Source organism: Triturus cristatus, chromosome 2_2 (genome assembly GCF_964204655.1).
Source record: "Triturus cristatus chromosome 2_2, aTriCri1.1, whole genome shotgun sequence".
Taxonomy (NCBI): domain Eukaryota; kingdom Metazoa; phylum Chordata; class Amphibia; order Caudata; family Salamandridae; genus Triturus; species Triturus cristatus.
The window spans coordinates 1,148,546,054-1,148,565,800 of NC_140582.1; the positions used below are offsets into that span (position 1 = coordinate 1,148,546,054).

The 19,747-nt window shown below is 49.8% G+C and overlaps 1 protein-coding gene across 1 annotated transcript in view; it reads right to left on the reverse strand.

Annotated features, from left to right (window-relative positions):
* The window catches only part of SLC4A11 (solute carrier family 4 member 11), a 1,034,103-nt gene that overhangs the window by 196,206 nt on the left and 818,150 nt on the right, over positions 1-19,747 (reverse strand). The window contains exon 17 of the mRNA XM_085642688.1: positions 10,394-10,567. Within this exon, the coding sequence (XP_085498814.1) occupies positions 10,394-10,567 (174 nt within the window). The remainder of the gene's footprint in view (positions 1-10,393; positions 10,568-19,747) is intronic.

Here is a 19,747-nt window from a genome sequence, read left to right on the forward strand (position 1 = left end):
GATCTGTCAACATACCGCCCAATCTTGAGAATGGGCAGAATGAAGAAGAGAAACAGAACAAAGCAGTCTGTGCTGGAGTGAGAGAATATCACCTTGCAAAAGGGCAAGCCACCCAAAGGGAGGCGAGTATAGAAAGCCCCAACCTGAAAAGGTCCTCGCAGAATGGGTGGGCGTTAAGGAATCTGCGTGCGGCTAGACTATGTCTCTACCAGATACATTGTTACTCATTCATCTGATAGAGATGTCTAGCCGCAGATTCCTTAAAATAAAATAGATACCAAAGTCATACCCATGGAGGAGGCTGGGTCTGCGACTGAACTCCACCAAGTTCCCGAGGGAACTTAGTCGTCCATAAGGCGACTTAACAGCACCGTCAACCTTTGGAATGAACCACAATGAGGACAGTGATGATAGTTAACCACCAGACCATGAAGCTCTAAAGAGAGCGGAAACAATGGGAGGCAAAGGCACCAGAGGCAGTCAAGAACAGCACGAAAACCCGGTTGTGTATACCGGGTTGAGAGAAGGAAAGCAAAGAGCCAGAATGCCACTGGCGAAGTGAGTTCCTAACTTACGAAAAGGACATGAACCAACCCAGGGTTTGAGGGATCCACAGGATCCGAGGTGGCGACAGAAAACAAAAGCAATTACCGGTCGACCAAGCGGAACAGTGGAAAAAAGCAGTGTGAGACCTGCACAGACACGCGAGGCAGCAGTGACAAGAGGCTGAACCTTACCCAGCAAGTGCCAGCATGGAGAATAAACCATATACTAGGTATGCTGGAGTAAAAAGGAAGGTCATGACTTCGCAAGAAATGGAGCTGAACGGAGGGTTTGAGAGATCCTTCGGATGCAGCGTGCCTACTGCAACAAAGGCTCGAGAGACGGTAACTGGTATGACAGAGACATCGCACACAGGCCCAATATGTACAACAGCGAAAAGGAGTCCTGTTGAAACCGGTACCAGCAAGACAAGTGACAGCTGTGGCAGGATGCCAATCCACGGCCGGAAGGTGCCTGTAGTACGAAAGCACAAGACACGCCAGGACCTAGGCGGTCCGTCACAACATGTGGAAGGGCCGACGACAAGCAGCCGAGTGTAAACGAACAAGAGCGAAGACCGGAAGGTACCTAAACCTACTGGAAGGTATCTAAGTATACCGTGTGGATGCTGGAACCACACGAAGTAAGCAAGAACCCCCTGTAGGGTAGAGGGAGCAGCTCAGAGGCGCACAACAGCAAGAAGGCAACGGCCCAAAAGGGCACCAAGCAAGCCGGACAGCACATAAGAGCTGGTGGTAGAAGCAGACCGGGTCAGGAACCCCGGATACCGCATGAATGATATAGCCTGCACGGATCGGCAGGGTAAGAACACAGAGCACATAACTAGCAGGAAGAAAAAACGCAGAAAAAAGAAGCGTGACACAACAAGAGTTTAGGGTACGCTAAAATTACCCGCAGACATGTGAAAACTGGATAGGACAATATCCAGGGCAGTAAGCAACCTATTTCCCTTGCCTGGGAGGAACAACGGTCCCCTGCAAGGCAGAGTAGGAGAAAGAGCCAGGCACGACAGTGGAAAAAAGTGAGTACGAATGTAAAGGCCCCGGACCCAAAGGAGCGAGTATTCCAAGGAAAACACGCCCCTTTGAGATTGCATTGTATGAACCCAAGCAAAAGCGTGGAAACACTCGTACAGAAACAGCAGGGATATTGACACTGCTGTTGGATAAGCAGCCAGAAAGAGGCAATGACCACGCATGGCAGAGAACATATGCTAATCCACTACCATGGAATACAAACCGAGAAGGGGCTGTACGTCCAAGTTGCACCAATAAGAATAATAATAAGCAGGCCGCACAGCAGCAAATAGGGTGTCCTATGTGAAAGAACTGCGACAAAAAGGTGTCACCAGGCGTGCGAGATAGACACCGCACGGAACCTATGCCAGGTTCCAATGCACTACAGACAGACCAACCCAAATGCGTAACAGAGCAAAGCTATACAAGGATCACTGTAGAAAGAGACAAGGGGCTCCCAGCAGGATGTCCGCTCGAAGACTCCACAAGAGAGTACCAAGGCAGTGGTAGAACCTAATGCCAGCAAATACCCCACAGGAGGGGCGTCCTCTTGGGCTAAGCACACAGTCAAAGGACTGAAAACACAAGAGAATCAGCAGAACGGCTGTACTGAACGAACAGAGATGGCTAACCAGTCATGAATAATAACCGGTCACTATATCAACCTATGCATTAGGATGTGCGCCGTAAAATAATAAAGAGAATATGGCACCAAGATTTATTGCAGCCCGGACAAAAGATGGGAGACCGCAGAATCCGTGTGGCGGTCAAAAAGATCCACTCCATTGAACGACAGATCCCTGACGGCATCCCGAATATGATCTGGGAAGCGACTGTCGCGCAGCCAAGCATGGCGGCGTAAAGCCACAGCGCGAGCAAGGACCCTTCCTATAGAGTCAGTAGCATCGAGTGAAGACCTAAGGAAGAATTGTGCCATGCTTCTGCCATGCAGCAGAAGACGAAGCAATTTTATCTGTGGCCCTTCTGGAATAGAAGGAAGAAGGTGAGCAACTGAGTCCCAAAGAGCGGAGGATGCCCGCGCAAACACACAGGCCGTATTTTAAGCCTGAACGCTTGCTCTGGCAGAGGCGAAAAGCCGGCGACCACAATCATCCAGCCACCTAGACTCCCTGGTGGGAGGTAACAATGGCAAAGAGGGTGAAGACTGTAAATTAAAAGCCGCCTGAACAACTAGGCCCTGAGCTGTTGGGTGAAGAGACTAAGAGGATCACCCAGAAAAGGGCGGTGCCTACGAGCAATATCCCGGTCAACAGGGTCACCAGAAGAGGGTCTTGACCATGTGCTACGCAGGATGTCAAGCAGGGAGTCCCCGAAGGGCAGCAAAGGTTCTACTTCAACAGGCTCCAAATGGAGCAGATCCAATAAAGGATCAGAAAGCAGAGGCACCACAGGAGGCTGAAAGCAGAGTACAGCAGCCGCCTCATGAATAGCGCGCGCGAAGGCAGCACCAGATTCAGTCACCATCCGTGTAGGTGACAACAAACCGTCAGTAGGAGACGGTTGAAGGCTAATCCTGTCACTAGACGAGGAGTGGAGGAGCCAGAGACTAACCCGAAGGCCAGGCAACACAGGGAACTTGCACCCTGGCTCCTTGATCTGGGGCATCCAGGGAAGCATCAGGTTCCAAATGAGGAGGCGTAAATGGTAGAACCGGCGTCGACGGACGCCGCATTGGATACCTATCGCAGCCCGAGGAGTCGGGGGGAGCAACCACCAAGGGAAGCGGAATCGACGCCGGTACCAAGGTCAATCAACGCCTGGAAGTCGACGACCTCCACAGAGGACGCGACCAGGACGCCGACCGACGTTGATCCCAGTGCAACCTGCCTGGAGAAAGGGCGAGGTGCCGGGGCCGACGTTGAGCCTGGTGTGGTACCCGGCGTCGCTGGCGCCGCCTCAGACTTTGGCGCAGGAAGCTGCACAGGGCTATGCGCTGACAGACAGGGAGGGCTGGGTCCTGGCTCGGTGGCGTCGCGTCCGGAATCGGAGTTGATTCACATAGCCGGAGAAAAGTCTAAAGACTAGGACCGGCATGAGTGCCTTTAAATATACCTCCATTTGGGCACGTATTGCCCCAACACCAGGAAAGGGTGGATTCGGAGGAGGAGGCTGCCGTACTCCCGTACCCAGCACAGTGCAAGAGAAATGGGCGGCACGGACATTGGAGGAAGATCTCTGTAACAGACGCCTGTGCTTCCGCTTACCTGTTGTCGCACGGGTGTCGCGGGAGTGACCTCGGGAACCAGCCCGATTTCGAGAAGAAGAGCGGTGACGGGAGGAAGCCGGACCGGACAGCCGTGTGGCCAGCAATTTCTTCGGACTCTCCCTCAAGGACTTCGGTTTCATCCTCTGACAGGCGTCACAGTCCTTGGAGTCGTGGTGCACGCCGAGGCACCACATACAGATGAGGTGCGGGTCAGTGCCAGACATTTGACGCACACAGGCTTCATAAGCCTTAAAGCCGGAAGGCATTGCACACTGTTCCCACGACACCCACGGGTGTTGAGAAGGCCCAAAAACCAGGCCAAGGAACTGCTGGCTTTCCATGACCCGCGCTTGGACGCAGAAAAGAAGAAAACAGACGTGAGCGCGCCAGGAGGGGCATACATGGCTCCGCTAACGTCATGTCCGTGGATGACGTCAGGGCGAAGCCGGACAGCGCCGCCCCCGGCGCGCAGAGGTGCTGCTGCAAAAGATTTTCCGGATCCAGAATCTGCGGCTAGACGTCTCTATCAGATAAAGCAATTATGCCAATCATGGAGAAACATATTACCATCATATTTTAGACACAAAGCACATGCACTTTAGCACTGGTTAGCAGTGATAAAGTGCCCAGAGTCCTAACAACAACAAAAGAAGGTCCGCAAAATAGGAGGAAGAAGGCAAAAAGTTTGGGGATAACCCTGCAACAAGGGTCAGGTCCAACAGGAGGTAATTTGTCCTTCTGATAGAAACTTCTGGCTGTATATTGCTCACCTTTTGAACAGATACCAAAGCAGCACTTCTTTGGAGGTGGGTCTGTGGATACACACACACCAAAATGTCCTGCATGACTGAGCAGGCAAAAAGCCCCTGACAGCGAACCTGACTATACAGACAACAGTGCTTCGTGAACATGTCAAGGGATGCTCATGCAACTGCCTGGCAATTGTTTAGGACAGGGGTCTCTCCTCCTTCAAGGGCTAAGAAGAAGCACAGAACACCAGTAGGGTGATGTTTTCACCTATGTGAAATGGCATCACAACCTTAGGCACGAACGATGCCGCCATCTGCAAAACCAGCTTGTCTGAGAACAAGATGGTGTACTGTGGGTTAACATAAAGAGCTTGCAGCTCACTCACACCATGCCAACGTTATGGCGACGAGGAACACAGTCTTGAGAGTGAGGAGCCGCAAAGGACCGCTGTACCACTGTGGCATGACAAAGGATGGAGGCTGAAACAAATGTAAACCTTTCTAAAAATACTTAACTGTTACAGCTACCGCAAAAAAGGCGAAAGACGTAAAAGCCAAAAGGTACCCCTTAACTGTGCCCAGAGCAAGTCATTGTGGGGCTAGGCTAGGACTAGTGCAACCCCAGTTTGTGTAAGATTTCGAATTTCATCCGAATCCCTGGATTTACTTTGAGGAGTGTACCATAAGCACAAGTTACTTACCTGTGGTAACGATATATCTGTAAGAAACATTAGTTAGTTGGATTCCTTACCTTAGAATATCCCCAGGCGTCAGGTTGGATCCAGAAAGATTTTTAGTCAGCAATACCCTTGCGCGTTGCTAGGCGTCGTCTGCGGCTCCGCGTCCGTTGTCGGCGTACTTAGACGCCGCCCTTGCGCGCGGACGTCAGTTCTTGTACATAGCTTTCTGCGCCAGGAACGCAGAGCCATGCAAGAAACCGACACTGGTGCCATGAATCTAGGGCCCTGAAAGGGATGACCTTAACCCTAGATATCAGTTCACAGAACGGGGAGGATGGGTTGGGCGGTAAGGAATCTAACTAATGTTTCTTACAGATATATCGTTACCGAAGGTAAGTAACTTGTTCATCTGAAAGAAACCCGTTAGTTAGATTCCTTACCTCAGAACAGATACCCCAGCAATACCAACCCCGGTGGTGGGTCTGCGAACCAAGATCACACCAGGAAGTCCTGCAGAATGGAACGGCCAAAGAAGCTGTCTCTCGGACTTGGCTGTCCAGGCAGTAATACTTGGCAAACGTGTGCAGCGAGGCCCACGTTGCTGCCTGACAAATGTTCTGCAGAGGGACTCCCCGTCCCAGGGCAGTAGTAGCCGCTGTGGCCCGAGTGGAATGGGTCTCAGCCCCACAGGAGGTTCCTTCTTAGCCAAGGAATAACAGGTCTTGATGCACAAAAAGACCCACCGAGAGATGGTTCGCTTGTGCACCGCCCGCCCCTTCTTAGCACCCACGTAGCCAACGAAGAGTTGGTCGCCCACCTGGAACGGTTTTGTGCGGTCCAGATAGAAGGAGCGTGCACGTTTTGGGTCCAGACGGTGGAGCCTCTCTTCCTCTTTCGAGGGATGCGTTAAGAAGGTGGGCAATGTAACAGAAAGGCCCATGTGAAAGGCAGTAACCACCTTAGGGAGAAAGGAAGGACGAGTCCTAAGAACAACCTTGTCCGGATGGACAGAGAGGAAAGGAGGTTTAGAAGAAAGAGCCTGCAGCTCACTCACTCGTCTAGCAGAGGTGATGGCAACCAGGAAAGCAGTCTTAAGAGTCAGAAGACGAAGAGGACAATTATGAAGTGGCTCAAAGAGAGCGTACATCTGATAGGTTAACACCAGGTTCAAGTCCCACTGAGGCATTACGAAAGGGACAGGAAACATGTGAGTAATGCCTTTAAAGAATCTAGCAACAGGGGACTTGAAAATAGAAGGCTGATCAGGAAGCCGTAAGAAGGCAGAAACAGCTGAAAGATATCCCTTGAGGGTGCCCAGAGCAGAGCCCTGCTGGGCCAGGGAAAGAAGAAACAGTAGAACCTCAGAAAGAGGGGCGGAAAGGGGATCCACAGCCTTTGCTGTGCACCATGCCACAAATTTGTTCCACCTGCAGGCGTAAACTGTTTTAGTGGAGGGACGCCTGGTTGCCAGAATGACATCACAGACTTCAGGAGGCAAGTCAAATGGCATCAACTGTCGCCGCTCAATCTCCACGCATGGAGGTGGAGGCTGTACAGGTTTGGGTGGAGGACCGTCCCCTGCTACTGCGACAGAAGGTCTTCCTGAAGAGGCAGTCGAATAGGGGGATCGATTGACAGACTGAGTAGCTCGAGATACTAGCGTCTTCGTGCCCAATCCAGAGCCACAAGGATGACTTGGGCCAGGTCGCGCCTGATCTTCTTCAGCACTCTGGGCAGAAGTGGTGTAGGCGGAAAGGCGTACAACAGACCCCAATTCCACTTGCGACGAAAAGCGTCGCCGAGCAAGTGCCGCCTTGGAAATTCCAATGCGCAGAACTGATGACATTGCGCGTTCCCTCCGGTGGCGAATACATCTAACCAAGACTCTCCCCACTGCTGAAAGAGGCCTTGCGCCACATCCGAGTTCAGACGCCATTCGTGATCCATCATGCACCGGCGGCTGAGTTTGTCCGCACTGGCGTTCAGAGAGACCACCAGGTGTTGAACCAAGAGGGTGATGCCCTGATGTTCCAGCCATGTCCAGAGGCACAGAGCCTCCTGACAAAGGGTCCACGACCCCACCCCGCCCTGTTTGCTGCAATACCACATTGTGGTGGTGTTGTCCGTGAACGCCTGCACTACACTTCACCGGACAGAGGGAAGGCATGCCTTCAGTGCAAGCCCGATCGCCTGCAGCTCCAATAGGTTGATATGGAGCCGGGACTCCGCTGGAGAGCAGAGGCCTCTGATCTCTGCCTCTCCCAGGTGGCCCCCCCATCCCAGGAGGGACGCATCCATCACCACTACGTGCTCCGGTTGGGGTAGGGAGAGGGATCTGCCACTGACCCAATCGCGGTCCATGTGCCACCACTGCGACTGTCTCGCAGTGCCCTCTGAGATCAGGACGTGGTCAGACAGGTTGCCCTGATGTTGAGCCCACTGGAACTTCAGGTCCCACTGCAGAGCCTGCATCCACCATCTGGCGTGATGTACCAGCAGGATGCAGGAGGCCATCAGATCCAGCAGCCGTAGGGCCATCATGACCGAAACTCGGGATAAAGGCTGAAAGATCGGAATCAGAGCCTGAATATCCCGTACCCGCTGTTGGGGAGGATAGACCCGAAACTGCGCCGAGTCCAGAACTGCTCCAATGAAGAGGAGCTTCTGGGAGGGACTCAGATGTGACTTTGGCACGTTGAGGGAGAAACCCAGCAAATGCAGGAGGTCGGCCGTAATCTGGAGGTGGGAGACAACTGCTTGGGACGAGCTCGCCTTCAACAACCAGTCGTCGAGATGGGGGAAGACTGGAACCCCTAATCTGCGCAAATGAGCAGCAACCACCGCCATCACTTTCGTGAACACCCGAGGGGCACTGGTGAGGCTGAAGGGGAGCACGGTAAACTTAAAGTGCTCGTGGCCTACCGTGAACTGCAGGTAACACCGGTGGGCTGGCAGGACGGGGATGTGGAAATAAACGTCCTGCAAGTCCAACGCTACCATCCAGTTTCCAGGGACTAGGGCAGCCAGAACCTGAGCCAAAGTCAGCATCTTGAACTTCTCCTTCCGGAGGAAGGCGTTGACGCTCCTGAGGTCCAAGATAGGGCGTAGGCCCCCTTTTCCCTTCTTGGGAACTAGAAAGTAGTGGGAGTAACAACCCGCCTCACTTCTGGGCCAGGAACGCACTCGATGGCCGTAACTTCCTCCTGCAGAAGTTGCAAGTGATCCCCAGACATGCGGTGGCACTGTGGTGGCATGGCTGGAGGGGTCGCCTCGAAGGGGAGCGAGTAGCCCATTCGTACGATTTGCACCACCCACCTGTCCGAAGTGATGGTAAGCCAGTGGAGCAGGTGATGGCGAACTTTGCCTCCCACTGGCGTGGAATGGGCCCGAAAGCTCGGCCTAGGAAGGCTTTGAGGCAGGTACTGCGGGAGCAGATGTGGACTGACCGGCTCTCTTCCCCCTGCTCCGCCACGGCGGAATCCACATCCGCGACCACATTGAGGCTGGTTCTGCGGCCCGTGGCTGGACGAACGTGCGGGGGCGCCCCTTCCTTGGCCACGAAAGGGGCGAAAAGCAGAAGTTTGCTGGCACTGGGCCGCGAGGCCCAAGAACTTGGCCGTAGCCCTGGAATCTGCTTTGTCGCCAAAGAGGCGACGGCCATCAAAGGGCATGTCCATGAGGGTGCTCTGGACATCCCCTGAAAAGTTTGTGGACCTCAGCCAGACGAGACGACGAATCACCACCGTCGTTGCAAATCGCTCTACCCAGCGAGTCCGTGGTGTCAAGTCCACATCGGATGAAATATCGTGCTGCATCACGCCCCTCAGCAAGAACCTGGGCGAGCAGTGTCCTAGTCTCCTCTGGACACTGGGGCAACACATCCGCCACCGTATCCCACAAAGAGTGGGTGTAACAGTCCAAAAGGCATGCGGTATTAATGGTCGCCCGAGGACTGCGCCGGAAGCGACATCATAGGGGTCGGCGCCAGCGGAGTCGTCGTGAGGTCAACAGGCGTCGACCGGGATTAAGGCCTGGATTCCACGGCCTCGGGACCGAAGTAGACGACGGCACCGGGGTCGAAGCCGTCGGCTCGCTAGGACCCCCAGTCGGACCTGCTGGGCCTGAAGGCGCGCAGACAGGCCTCGACGGCGGAAACAGACTCCTCAAGGCCACGAGGAAGTCTCGAATCTCGCCCGGAGTCGCATGAGGCCCATGGACCGGAGGGTGTAGGGCCGGATGAGACTCCAGCGAGGGGAGTCAGAAGAGCGATGTCTCTTCTTCGACTTCTTTTTACCATGGCTTGACTTACCTGAGTGCGAAGACTTGGATCGCTCCGCGACCGGTCCCTCGACTGCCGGATCTCGAGGACCTTGCGTGACTGCTCCGGCCTAGCCTTTGATGTCAAGGCCCGGCAGTCGGGGCACGACTTGTCATCGTGGTCGGCCCCAAGACAGTAGAGACACCGATGGTGGGGGTCGGTAACCGACATAAGGCGGTGACAGACGTCACACGGCCTGAACCCAGGCATCCCTACCGGCACCAGGAGTCGAAGTCGACTCGAAAAAGAGTAAAAAATGTCCAAAAAGTTATTAAAAAAATGACTAAGGGTATGCTCTTCCCGGATCTGCGCTTACTGGCGTGGAAAAAAGAAGAACTGATGTCAGCGCGCGAGGGCAGCGTCTAAGTACTCCAACAACGTCATCCCGGCGCCGACGATGTACGCGGAGTCGCAGACGACGCCTACCGACACTCAAGGGTACTGCTGACGAAAAATCTTTCTGGATCCAGCCTGACGCCTGGGGATATTCTAAGGTAAGGAATCTAACTAATGTTTCTTACAGATATATCGTTACCGAAGGTAAGTAACTTGTGCATTTATTGTGCTTCCTGACAACTGGTGTATGTAAACATCATATAAATGTTTGGCATACATCCTATCACATTGAGGTCATTGTAGCACCATCATTACTACTGTTATTTATTTGTTTACAGTTTAGAGATCAATGATGAGGTAAAGAGCTAAGCAGCTCAAATACTGTTTCTGGAGCAGCTAAGCTAGGATGAAGATGTTCAAAATGAAATATCTGCAATGGTGTTTGACATGCTTAAAACGTTTTTCAAGGTTCTGAAATACTTTTCCAAAGTTGATATACTTACGTCTCGTAGATGTGACCATTTTCTACACGTTCTTCTACATTAGCCAGTGCACGGACATGCATTGGAGAGTGGGGAAATGCAGCATGAATCCAAGGTAATCCAAAGACCGACATCCCAGTGTTAATCAACGCAACAAGAAGAAGATCCCAATGATAAGCGGTTCCTTTCACAAGCCTGAAACAAAATATCTGCTTAAAAACTTTATACATCAATAAGAGTGCAAACAGGTCCCTAATGCCCAAAAGCATAACGGAGCATGAAAACAGTTCACAAACATCACCAAAACATGAAGAACAAAACCCACACACAACATTAAATGTTTTAGCAAATAGTTGATTCTTTGGTATATTAGAAAATAAACACAAAATAATAACCCACTGACAAGCACATTCTTGGAATAACTCTCGTCCATCACTGTGTGGAGACCGCTCTAGCTCCATCTTAAACTTTAGATGAAACTGATTAATTACCACGGATTTCAAATGCGCTTTGCAATTGCGGATACGTAATAAAGAAAAAGTTACTTAGCTTTGATAATGACCTTTTTGCTGGATACTGTATCTGCAGATTCCTCACCTCTGAATATCCCCGGTGCCAGCCTAGATCCAGAAACATCTGACATAGCTCTCTTGTGCCGGTTGAGGCCACTGGATACAACTCAGTTCTGGAAATTGAGTCATGGTGACATCACTGGAGCCATGTAGCTTTCACTAAGGTGCTCTGAAGTCAGTTTTCATCTGTTTTTGAGCATGCAGATTCCTTACCTATGAACAGATTCCCAACCAGTACCCTCCAGGTAGTGGGTCTGAAGTGAGGGTTACTCAAAGAAATCCCGAATGACTGAGTGGGTGAAATGGCAATACCTTCTCAGCCCAGAGCCCTAACAGTGTTTGTTGAAGGTATGGAGGAAAGCCTGTGTTGCTTCCCTACATATGTCAATCACCAGCAAACCTCTCGCTAAAACCAAGGTGATACATTTGCCCTGTTTTAATGGAGCACAGATTCCCTCAAGAGGTTTTTGTGTCGAGAGACCATAGCAGATTTGATACATAACAGAATCCTACATGAAAGTTCTCTTCTGAACTGCCTTGCCTTTTGTTTTGGTTGCGTACCATGTGCAGAGTTGGTTGTCGGACCTAACATTTCTTTTGCAGTCAATATAGTAACTAAATTAATGATTGGGGTACAGCCTAAGCAGATGCTCCCACACCTTGGTCAGAAGGGTAGACAGTAAAAGGTGGGCAAGTTGATCAAATCGCCAGGTAGAATGGAAACACCGCCTTAGGGAGGAAAGCTGCTTTAGTTTGAAGGACAAGCTTATTTGGGAAGAAAAATGTTTAAGGTGTATGGACACTCACGGCTTGCAGTTTGTCAATATGACAAGTCTAGTTCACAGCAACCAAAAACACAGTTTTGCAGGTAAGGAATCTCAACTCGCAACTGTAAAGGGGCTCAAACAGAGAGCTCCTCAGAAATGTAAGAAAGTTTAAGTGCCATTGTGGTACAACAAATGGAAAATATTTGTCCCATTGGTTTGTTTTGTTAGATCCTTAAAAAAACAACCAACCATCACTAACCTAAAAAAAGATGTCTGATCTGAGATATTTCATTTGACCATGGCAATGCACAACCCTGCTGGGCCATGGATAATGAGATTTGGAGGATATTGGCGATGGTCACTTGAGGATGTACCCTTCACTTGGAACACAATAGAGCAAACCTGTTCCAGCACCCAGTATTGGCCAACTTAGTAACTTCAACCACCTTCAATACAAGGAACTTCTACAGCTCAATCTCCAGGCATGCAGGTGTGAACTCTTGAGACTGAGGTGCCAAACCTGGCCTCCCAACTGGGAGAGAAGCTCCACTCTGAGTGGGAGATGAAGCAGAGCACAAAGGGAGAGATGGAAAGTTTCTGTGTACCACACCCTTCTCGGCTAGTCTGAGGTGGTGAGGATGGCTTGAATCAGGTCCTATCTTCCCCAGAACCAGAAGAATCAAGGGGATAGGAGAGGAAACAGTGGGATTTCAAATGAAAAACGCCTCACATGGCCCCTGGAAAAGGATTTTGGGCGGCACAGAAAATAAGGCAGTGGACATATTTGCAAGTAGCAAAAATGTCCACCTGAAGCGTGCTACACTTGAATCACCTCCAGATGGAGATGACACCTGTGATGGGCAAGAGGACGCCAGCTGAGGCTCTCAGTCTTGCTATGTAATGAGCTAGCCAGGTGGTTAGAAAATAGCTAACGGCACCTATTGGGGTACCCAAGTCTAGAACTGTCCGGGCTGGAATTTGAGCTCCTGCCCGAAACATCAGAATTGTTTCCAGACTGTCTTGGATCTTCTGTAGGGGAGAGAAAGCCTGGAGCAGGGTTGTATCTAGTACCACCCCTATGATCAGGAGTCACTGAGTGGGCAGCAGGTAACACATTGCTGGAAAATCTCAAGTCGCACAAAGGGATTTTATTGTTTGCTATGGTGAGTCAGCCTTGAGTAGTCAGAATCCAGGTATAGGAACACAGTGATCCCCAGGCTTCCTGAGATGGGGTCTACCAAATCAATCACCCTAGGAAAGGTCTGAGGTGCTGATGTCAGCCGAAAAGGAAGGACAGATTTGGCAATGTGTGGCTGCACTATAAAACACAAGTACCTCCTGTGCGACTAAAGGATCAGTATGTGGAAGTACGCGTCCAGCAAGTTGAGGGGCCCAATCAAGTCCTCCACATTCAGCACCAGAAGAACCTGAGAAAGGGACAGCATCTTTAACTTTTTCTTGTACAGGTAAAAGTTCAGGAGCCCGTGGTAGAGGATTAGAAGACGACTGCTGTTCTACTTGGGAGTATTGCACCCCGGTTTTTTCATGCTCTGGCAAAACCACAACACTCTCCTCTGTAGGATACTAAGAAGTTTCAAGCCATGGATTATAGTGAGTGCTCTGGGGTAGGGAAGGATATGAAATGGGGCAGTAATTGGAAGGGTAGGGTATAACCCTTTTAGACAATTTGTAAGACCCCATTGGAATGAAGTGATGGCCTTGCAGGCTATTGGAAAAGGTTATACCCGCTCTCCCACAGGCGGCTCATGCTCCTTTGTGGATGAACTACTGCATCTTCCCTGGGGTGCTGGGGAAGAGGAAGAGAGTGAAGGCTGGTCGTGACTGCCACATAATTTTTCCCTGCCCCTGTATTGAAAGGAGATTGTTATGCTGTTGTTGGAAGGCTGATGTGAATTGGTGCTGCCTGTACTGGAAGCCTCAAGAAGACCCTCTAGGATTAAGAAAGAAGAGAGTCTTTTGATGATGATTGCTGCACTAATGACAATTAGAGTGGTCCTACATTCGTTAAAGGGCTCTAGCCAGGCTTCTTTCTGCTCAAAAAGGTGCTTGCCATAAAAAGCATATCTGAAGTGCATTCCAGACATCACCAGGAAAACGCTTTAGAGCAATAAGGCAAGCCTTCGAGGTACAACCAATTATGTATTCGAAGGGCAAGGGAGGAGCCCATTGCTCTCAAGGCAGAATCTGCAGTGTCTAGTCCTGCTTTATGCAGCGAGGAGCACCCTGGCAATCCCGGACCTCTTTAGCAAAATCGTTTCAGAGATGATCCCACAAGTAAGGGGGTGACCATCCATCAACCCAAGAGTCGATCTGCATTAAGGGATCTGAGCCCAAGCATTCTTCCAGAGAACTCTTTTTTTACCCACAGCTTTTAGCTTTTTTGATTTTCTAGTCAAATTGGTGGGTTAAAGCGCCTAGTTTTTGCTTTTTTTTGTGGAGGTGGTTTGGAAGACCAAAGTCCAATGCGACAGATAAAGTGAAAGAAAGGCTGGGTCTACGGGTGCTGGTCTAGAGCACATTGCTACTATGCAGCTCACCACTGGGGAAATTGTTTATTTGAACATGGGATGTATCCAGGCCACTGGCATTTTAAAGTGCTGCTAGAGTTTATGGCCAAACCTAAAGAGGTCACTGTCATCTGCATCACATTGCCCTTCCTTGGCTGTCTGATTCTGATCCGTAAAGACAATTTATTTTATCCCACCAATGCTTCTGGGCACTGACATATTAGTCCATTAGCTGCCCCTCCTCGAGCTGGTGCCGTACCTCTCTTGGACTTCAGATGCTTAACTGGTGGCATGAGAGGTTCCCGAGAAGGAAGGAAAGGTGGAGGCAATGTATAAGTAGGGCAACATTGGCCAAGCTCTTCAGATTGCATTTAAAAAAGGGTTACATATATACACATTTATTTTTGCTGAGACAGTGGCAGTAATGGAGAGGAAAACTGTCCAATATTCGTCTCTGCTACTTCCACTGATACAGGCAAGATGGCCACTGGAAGGTAATACCTCAAGGAGTCTCCCGGCCTGGGATCCCTTTACCAGTGTATTTCACTGTCTTGCGCCATTCATCCGTACATCCCCTCAACTGCAATCAACGTACTTATCTCTCTTGCTACATTATGCTTACCCGGGCTCTGGATTTGAACTCAGGGTTCCACCCTCTCGCGATCCCCAAGGCTCCCACTACTCAACTCCTGGCTGAACGGAACAGGATGTCCTGGCACTTCACGGGACTGCGGCAAGATCGAGACACCCGCGCACGGTCCAGTGGGATCACGACAACCACCCGCAGTCCGGTGGGATCCCCCAGAACCATCCTCAGGTGGTCGGCTCATCTGTTGTGAGGTCTGGGATCGACTGGTGGAGGTGCTAGGTCGGCAACACCGTGCAGACCTAGCAGGAGGGTCAGAGCCTATTCTGACTGGATCTGCAGAAACTGCCCAACCCTGGGCCACAGTTTTGGCCGTTTCCCAACTGGGTGGAGCCGGCAGCGATCATGCCACGAGGCTCACTGTGCTGGGGAAGAGCACTGTTGTGCCCCCAGTCTGACCTACTCTTCTCGATAGCTCATATGTCGTTGCCGGTTCCACTAAAACCCCAGAAAGATCAGACAACATACTGTCTCCATTTATGCCTGGTGCGGAGAAGCAGACAATGGTGAGAACATACAAACAGATGACTACAGCTTGTAACCCAGCGGCCATCCTTAAAGAGTTAATGTGGTGAATATGGAATACTAGAGGGAATGTTTTCTACTTCGGCAGCCATCTTGGAGTGGAACATTCCCTCTGACAATGAATGGAACAGTGGTGTGTTAGAATCCTATTTACCCCTAGCACACAACCCTCTAGTGCTGTATTTGCATCAAGGACTGTATTGCACCGCACCCATGATATGGCCAGGGGCCCCTCCTTCTACATGAAGATAAATTGGACGACCTACATCACCAACCCCCTTCAATAACCCAAAACTACTAATTTTTTATGGAATCCAAATGAAATGTAAAAAGATCACCCCTATTTTTTCTTGATTTGTTGCCCCCCTGCCACCTAGTGGCCTAAATATGATCTACGACCAGAGAATGACTGGATTTTCAAAAAGGTCTATTTCCTATCTATGTAACTCTTAGATGAGTGGCACGTTAGAAAACAAGTTACTTACCTTTAACTGTAGTTCTCCAGTATTGGACCTTTCATAGATTCACATGCCTGAATCATTCCCCGTCGTCGAGACGGGAGTCTCCGGTACATAAAAAAGCATTGCTTAGTAGTATAGCAACTGAAAAAAAAGGCCTAGGTCCATTTTCCTTTATAACCCATAACCTTCATTATGTAAAAAAGGACTAAACTTGTCCCTGAACCAATCAGAGTCTCTCACCCTCTAGAAACACTCCTGAGAGAACCTTCTGCCCCTCAGATTTTCGTGCACTTGTGGAATAACACCCTTTGTGCTAAATCCGAGGTGAGCCTCTCAGGGGAGGAGGGTGGGTTGCATGTGAATCTATGAAAGGTCCAATACTTGAGAACTACAGTTACAGGTAAGTAACTTGTTTTCTTACTCCAGTATTGGAGTTTTTATAGATTCACATGCCTGAATCAGAATAGCGAACAGTAAATAAATCCACATTTTTTGTTACCCAGAACCTGCAACAAGGGAACATATATAGTGTGATAAAGATGGTATCTGTAAACCTAATTCCACATATCAAAAATACTTTGCAAATGGCATCCAATTCAATAAACAACAATAAAATGTGCAAAAAGAGATAATAAAGGAAGGAGGGATGGTAAAGAAGGCTCACCGTTACTGGATAAGGTTCCTCAGCACCGCTTCTCCCATCGCCACATCTCTCCCTGTGGCTGCATCCAAGCAGTAATGCCTGGTGAAGGTGTGCGTACTCGTCCAGGTCGCCGCCCTGCAGATATCCTGGATCGGTACTCCTGCAAATAGAGCAGTAGAGGTGGAGACTGCTCTTGTCGAATGTGCACGGACTCGTGCATTCAAAGGTCGTCCAGCTTCCTGATGACAATACTCTATGGCACTGGAAATCCATCTGGCAATTCCCCTTTTTGACAAAGGGAAACCCTTGCTGGGTGCACTGAAAGCAACAAAAAGTTGCGAAGACTTTTGGAAAGGCTTAGTTTTCTGCAAATAGAACTTTAAACAACGCTGGACATCCAGCGAGTGGAGAGCTCTTTCTGCCGCTGTTGATGGTTGTGGAAAAAATCGTTTGAGAATTAATGGTTCGTTCAAATGAAAGTCAGTTGGAACTTTTGGAATGAATCTTGGATTAGTCCGGAGTATTATTCTGTCCTCTTTGAATTGCAAGAAAGGCTCCTGGACCGCGAGAGCCTGAATTTCCCCCACTCTCCTGGCTGAAGTGAGCGCAATGAGAAGCGCAACTTTCCACGATAGAAATTTCAGCTCTGCCCTGTGAATTGGCTCAAAGGGCTGTTTCATTAACTGGGAAAGAACAACGTTCAATTGCCAGAGAGGTGGTGGAGGTTTTATTGGAGGGAAAACTCGGAACAGTCTTTCATAAATTGTTTGATGACTCTAGCAGACCACAGAGATGGACCAGAGGCAGTTCTTCTGAAGCGTGAAATTGCAGCTAGGTGTACCTTTATAGATGCATGAGCCAAACCTGACTTAGCCAAAAGCAAGATGTATGGAATAATCTCGTGAGCTTCCGAATGCAGCGGATGAATGTTAGACCTTTTGCACCATAAACAGAACCTCTTCCACTTCATCCGGTATGTTTTGTTTGTACTATCCGCTCTGGCTCTAGATAGAATCTCCCTGCACTCCGTTGGGATGTTCAGATGTTGAAATTTGCAGTATTCAGGAGCCAGGCTGCTAAATGCAGAGATTTCGGATCCGGATGAAGACCTTCCCCCTGGAACATCGTCAGAAGAGACGGTATCGGCTGCAGGCAAATCGGGCGCTCCTCTGACAGTAGAAGAAGCTCCGCAAACCAATGTTGTCTGGGCCACCATGGAGCTATCAGGATCATCCTGCATGGTTCTTTCTTGATCTTCATAAGAACCTGCGGCAAGAGGGGAATTGGAGGAAAGGCGTAGGCAAAGATGCCTGACCATGCCATCAAAAACGCATTCCCCAAGATCCCCGTTGGGGAAGCCAGCTTGCGAAGAACGGGCATTTTCTGTTCTCCCTTGTCGCAAAAAGATCTACTGTCGGAGTTCGCCATCTCTGGAAGATGTTGTTCAAAATCTCGTTGTCGATCTCCCAGTCGTGACAGACAGACTTCAGTCTGCTTAGAATATCCGCTTTGGTGTTCTGGTCCCCTGGAAGATGTTCCGCTGTAATGGATACTTCGTGTCGAAGAGCCCATTCCCATATCAACTGGGCTTCTCGAGGTATGGAGAGAGATCTTGTTCCTCCCTGCTTGTTTAAATAGTGCATTGCTGTTGTGTTGTCTGTTCTTATTAACACGGCTGCACCTTGAATCCTTGGCAGGAATGCCAACAATGCTAAGCGGACGGCTCTGAGCTCCAAGAGGTTGATATGCAATTGCTGTTCGCTCAATTTCCAGCGACCGCTGACCTGCAGATCCTGAAGGAATGCACCACAGCCTTCCAAGGACGCATCTGTCGTCACCACTAATGGAGCTGGTTGAGTCAGGAAAGAAAGACCCTGCGAGATGTTCCGTTTCCGGGTCCACCATGTTGCCGCGTGAACCATGATCGGCGTTACACTGAGTATATCCTCGAAAGATCCTGTTGCTTGATGCCATTGAAGATCTAGCTGCTCCTGTAACGGACGCATCCTTAGCCTGCAGAAAGGTACGAGGGGAATGCAAGATGACATCGTTCCCAGCAATGACTTGTACTTGCGTACTGAAAGAGACTTTCTTTTTATAAAATATCTCTAATAGTATTCCCCGCTGTCTCTCCTTGGAGGGGAACGCTCTGTTTACCTCCGTATCCAGAATTGCTCCCAAGAAAGTGATATTTCTTGACGGTTGAAGAGTTGACTTGTCCTAGTTTAGAGTCAACGCCTAATCTGGCAAACAGTTCCACGCAAGCCCCTGTTGACGACCGGGCTGACGCTGCCGATGGAGCCTGGACTAGCCAGTCGTCGAGGTAAGGAAATACTTGGTGTTTCTGTCTCCTTAGAACCACTGCCACTGGAGCCAGGCATTTTGTAAAAATCCTCGGGCTGATTTCAGACCAAAAGGAAGTACCTTGAATTGGTAATGATCTTCGCCCACCACGGAACGAAGGTACTGCCTGTGTGAAGGATAGATTGGGATATGAAAATACGCATCTCGTAAGTCCAGTTTGGTCATATGATCCCCTGGGTTGAATAGCAGCAGAATATCTTGGAGGGATATCATTCTGAAGAATTGATCCTTGAGGTAAGTATTTAGGGATATGAGATCCAAAATGGGGCGCCATTGAAGTACGTTTTTCTTGATCAGAGAAAAACGAATAAAATCCCCTTCCTCTCTGGGAATTTGGTACCGGTTCTATTGCTCCCTTTCGGAGCATTGTCCAAATTTCTTGATGCATCTGATGCAAATACTTGACCTCTTGATATCTTGGTGGAGTGCAAGGGAGGATTTACAGGAACTCTAGAGTATTACCGAATTGTATTATGTTGAGGACCCATTGGTCCGTCGTTACTTGCTGCCAATTTTGAAGATGATATGAAATTCTTCCACCCAGGGGAACATGCGACATATGAGGAATAGGTGTCACCAGAGTTAGAAAGCTGTCATTGTCTCCGGGTGGTGTCTTTCCCTTGACGACCTCCTCGACCTCTAGGAGTAGATTTTGTGAAACCTCCTGTAGGTCTCTGTGAATATTGTTGACGATATGGCTGAGATGTGGAGTAGGAAGTATATCGACCTTGTTGGTAACCCCCTCTATAGGAGGCTCGGCCCCTACCTCTTGAGCCACGAAAAGGAACTTTTCTATATTGCAATGTTCCCAGAGATTTAGCTGTTTCCGTATCTTTCTTGATACTCTGTAAGGCCTCATCAATATGCTT